The following is a 3,851-nucleotide window of genomic DNA, read 5'->3' on the forward strand; positions in this document are numbered from 1 at the left end:
AAAAAAAAAAAAAAAAAAAAAGAAAGATTGTTTTGTATTTCAACTGTTCCAACTAGATTTATATCAAATTTAACTTCACCTAGATTGATACCAAACTTAGTTTCTTTGCAGAATTAAAACATGTAATCAACGTTAATAATAACTGGCTTATTTTATCAACAATTACTCCTTTCTGTTTTATTCCCTTGCTCAGAGATTATCATTACAGAAACTTATTGTTGTTGTTGTTACCAATAAAGTCCTTAAAACTGATAAGTCCTTTCTAACCTCAACATGTTTTCTTTGGCCTAAGCTTGCAGATCAGTTTTGTAATGCCATTGGAGTATTGCAGCAATGTGGTCCTCCCGCCTCTTTCAGTAATATTCAGACAGCAATTAACAAAGACCAGCCTGCTAACCCTACAGAAGGTAAACAGATTTTCTTAGCTTCTCTTATTTTGACTCTCACATTTTTTGTTATCCTTTAAAATTAGATTTCTTGAGAAATTCAGCTTATTTTGTTTCTAAAAATATTGTTACTTGAGGATATTGCAAGTTTTGTTTGTTGTAAAAAACTTAGTCAATTCACCTAACATCTCATAATTCTGGTTCATGTCAGATAATACATTGTTACTCCTTTAGAGGAGAATTTGTATTAATTTAGCTGAGTGAGGGACCTTAACAAGGAAGGCATCCCATTTATAAATTTCTTTATTCAAGTGACCACTATATTGTCATGATAAATGAAATGACATACATTATGCTTAATTCCCAATTTGAGCTAAATGTATAACAGGATTGGTGTGTATTTAATCATTAGACTCATTAGAATCTTTTTTTTTTTTTTTTTTTTTTTTTGAGACGGAGTTTCGCTCTGTCACTCAGGCTGGAGTGCAGTGATGCCAGTCTTGGCTCACTGCAACTTTCTCCTCCCAGGTTCAAGGGATTCTTCTGCCTCAGCCTCCTGAGTAGCTGGTATTACAGGCACATGCCACCACACCTGGCTAATTTTTGTATTTTTAGTAGAGATGGGATTTCACCATGTTGGTCAGGCTGGTCTCAAACTCCTGACCTTGTGATCCGCCCGCCTTGGCCTCCCAAAGTCCCAGGATTACAGGTGTGAGCCACCATGCCTGGCCGAATCATTAGAATCTTAGGGCAGAAAAAGCTATATGAAGTTTCTGGTTTCATGAACTTAAAATTTGTTTCTGAAAACTTGAGGTTTTCTAATATCCTAATCTAGCAGTATCTTTATCTCTAGAGTATGCCCAGCTTTTTGCAGCACTGATTGCACGAACAGCAAAAGACATTGATGTTTTGATAGATTCCTTACCCAGTGAAGAATCTACAGCTGCTTTACAGGTAAGCCTCTATTCCTTTGAGAATTTTACCAGTAATAGAGAATTTTGAATTAAAGGAGGTAGATTTAATACCTTTTGTCTGTGTCCATTTGTGCTGCTATAACAACATACCTGAGACAGTGATTTATAAAGAACAAAAATTTATTTTCTCACAGTGCTGGAGTCTGGGAAGTCCAAGATCAAGGCATTTATTACTCATTGTGCATGACTAATGAATTTTTATTAAACATGGTACCATGTTTAGGACCATGTTGAGGATCTTCTTCCTGTTTCCTCACATGGCCGAAGGCAGAAGGGCAAAAGAGCAAGAGCTCCCTCTTCAACCTCAAGCCATATTTTAAGGGTACTAATTCCATCTATGAGAGCTCTGCCTTCATGACTTAATATCCTCTTAAAGGCCCCTCCCCCTCTTAATACCATCACATTGGGGATTAGATTTTAATGTATGAATTTTGGAGGGGACACATTCAAATCATAGCACCTTTTGTTATAATATTCAATTTTCCCTGATAAGAAAACCTCTTATTTTCCTCAATTTTGTCTCTTTTCCTAGTGAAGAATGAGAGGAGGGTGGCATTCTAGATGTGGAGTAGAATAATGGTGTCCAAACGTAGTGTGAAAGGGAGTTACTTACAGATATCTAGAGATCTCTAATTGAAAAGTCTTTCTTTTTAATAATTCACCTGGGGAAAATTCTTAAAAGTTACCTGATTTTTAGAATTTTTTTACTGAAAATATATCACAATGATTGCAAAGTCATCCAGATTTAAAAATAAGTACATCTGCGACAGCTTCTCTCCTTCTAAACTCTAAAGATTTTAAAATTTGTGTTTTACAAAGGCTGCTAGCTTATATAAGCTAGAAGAAGAAAACCATGAAGCTGCTACATGTCTGGAGGATGTTGTTTATCGAGGAGACATGCTTCTGGAAAAGATACAAAGCGCACTTGCTGATATTGCACAGTCACAACTGAAGACAAGAAGTGGTACCCATAGCCAGTCTCTTCCAGATTCATAGCACCAGTGGATACTATGTGGCTGAGAAAAGAACTATTTGAGTGCCATTAATAATTCTGCATCAGACTTAGATACAAGCCTTATCAACAATTACAGAAACATTAAACACTATGATACGTTACCTTTTTAGCTATTTTTAATAGTCTTCTATTTTCACTCTTGATAAATAAGCTTATAAAATCATGACTGAACCAGCTTTAAACCATCATACTCATTTTTTAACTGAGTGAAATTACTAAGGCAGGTAATGCATTAATGAACATAATATAAGGAAACATGTAAAATTCTATTATGACTTAATTTATGTCTTTATTTTGTTGTATTGGCCAGTACTTTTGCAAATCAAAACATCTCTCAAGCCAGAGGAGAAGATAGTAAGAACAGACATAAGGAACATTTTAGTTTAGGCTACTGTTCTGCCTCTTAGAGGTGGCATTGTGTAAATCTGAGCTTTGAACAAGAAAGTTTTAGAAATTGTATTGCTTTTAAGAAATAGAGTTAGTGTGGCTGGATAAGAAAGTCACATTTATGCAAATGTTTCTTCTTCCAGAACCTCATACCTGTTCTAGTTCATCTCCATGTTTATTTTACCAAGAAATTTATCTGTCAAGAGAATTTCCTTGCTGTTGTGAAAAAATTTTTCTACATCCTGAACTATTTTTCCTATTTCTTTTCACCTTCTCCTTAATTTGCTTGTCATCACAATGAAGTATGTTTTTTGAATCAGTTCTTTCTCATTCTCTTCATTTATCTGAAGGTTCTGTCTTTTATCCTTATTAACCTCTCAACTTTTATTGCTGTATTCTAGTCAGACCAGAACATAACTTCCACTACATCAGTTACTTGGCACCATTTCACCTCATTTTATTGTTGCCAAATAATACTTTGTGTCAGCATTTTCAACTATGGTTACTCATCCAACCCTTGGATCTCTTTGAGTCTACTGATTATCTCCATTGGAAAGGTGGAATTGAAATGTGGTCCACATTTTAACTGGCCATCTCCTGGGGCTGTATTTTTCAGAATATCCTGAGCTACATTTGCTGCAGTCTGTTGCTATTCAGAGTTTTAAGTTTCAGGAGAAAACAAAAACAATAGAGCACTCTGCCTGTTATTTTTGTCATAATCAAACTTGTCCACAGTTCTTGAAAAGTACTATGTTTCAAATTTCAGGAACACCAGCATTAGCTGTAAAAGTTGCAGCAATTTATTGGCTAGTCATAGAAATTTTTTGAACTTTTAACTGTGTATTTTCATTGATGTTTATTAAAAACACTTTGCTATCACAGACATTTGGCATAAATCTGTACTCTTCATTATAGTTTTGGGGGGAGAGAAGATTTGATCAGAAAACTTTTTCAAAGTACCTAAGTGTTATAAAGGAGTCAAAAGGTACAAATAAAAGAAAAGGTCAAGACACATTTCAAATGAAAGAGAACTAACAGGATTTATCACTAGTAAACTTGCTCTAAAAGAATTGTCAAGGGAAGTTTTTT

General features: G+C 34.7%; 1 protein-coding gene across 2 annotated transcripts in view; it reads left to right on the forward strand.

Moving 5' to 3' along the window:
- The window catches only part of MED21 (mediator complex subunit 21), an 11,568-nt gene extending 7,927 nt beyond the window's left edge, over positions 1 to 3,641 (forward strand). For both annotated transcript variants that reach the window (XM_017864521.1, XM_017864520.1), the window contains exons 2-4: positions 293 to 407; positions 1,240 to 1,340; positions 2,180 to 3,641. In XM_017864521.1, coding sequence (XP_017720010.1) covers positions 293 to 407; positions 1,240 to 1,340; positions 2,180 to 2,356 — 393 coding nt within the window. In that variant the 3' untranslated portion in view covers positions 2,357 to 3,641. The remainder of the gene's footprint in view (positions 1 to 292; positions 408 to 1,239; positions 1,341 to 2,179) is intronic.
- The last annotated feature ends 210 nt before the right edge of the window (positions 3,642 to 3,851 follow it).

Source organism: Rhinopithecus bieti, unplaced genomic scaffold, assembly GCF_001698545.2.
Source record: "Rhinopithecus bieti isolate Rb0 unplaced genomic scaffold, ASM169854v2 scaffold_72161, whole genome shotgun sequence".
NCBI lineage: Eukaryota > Metazoa > Chordata > Mammalia > Primates > Cercopithecidae > Rhinopithecus > Rhinopithecus bieti.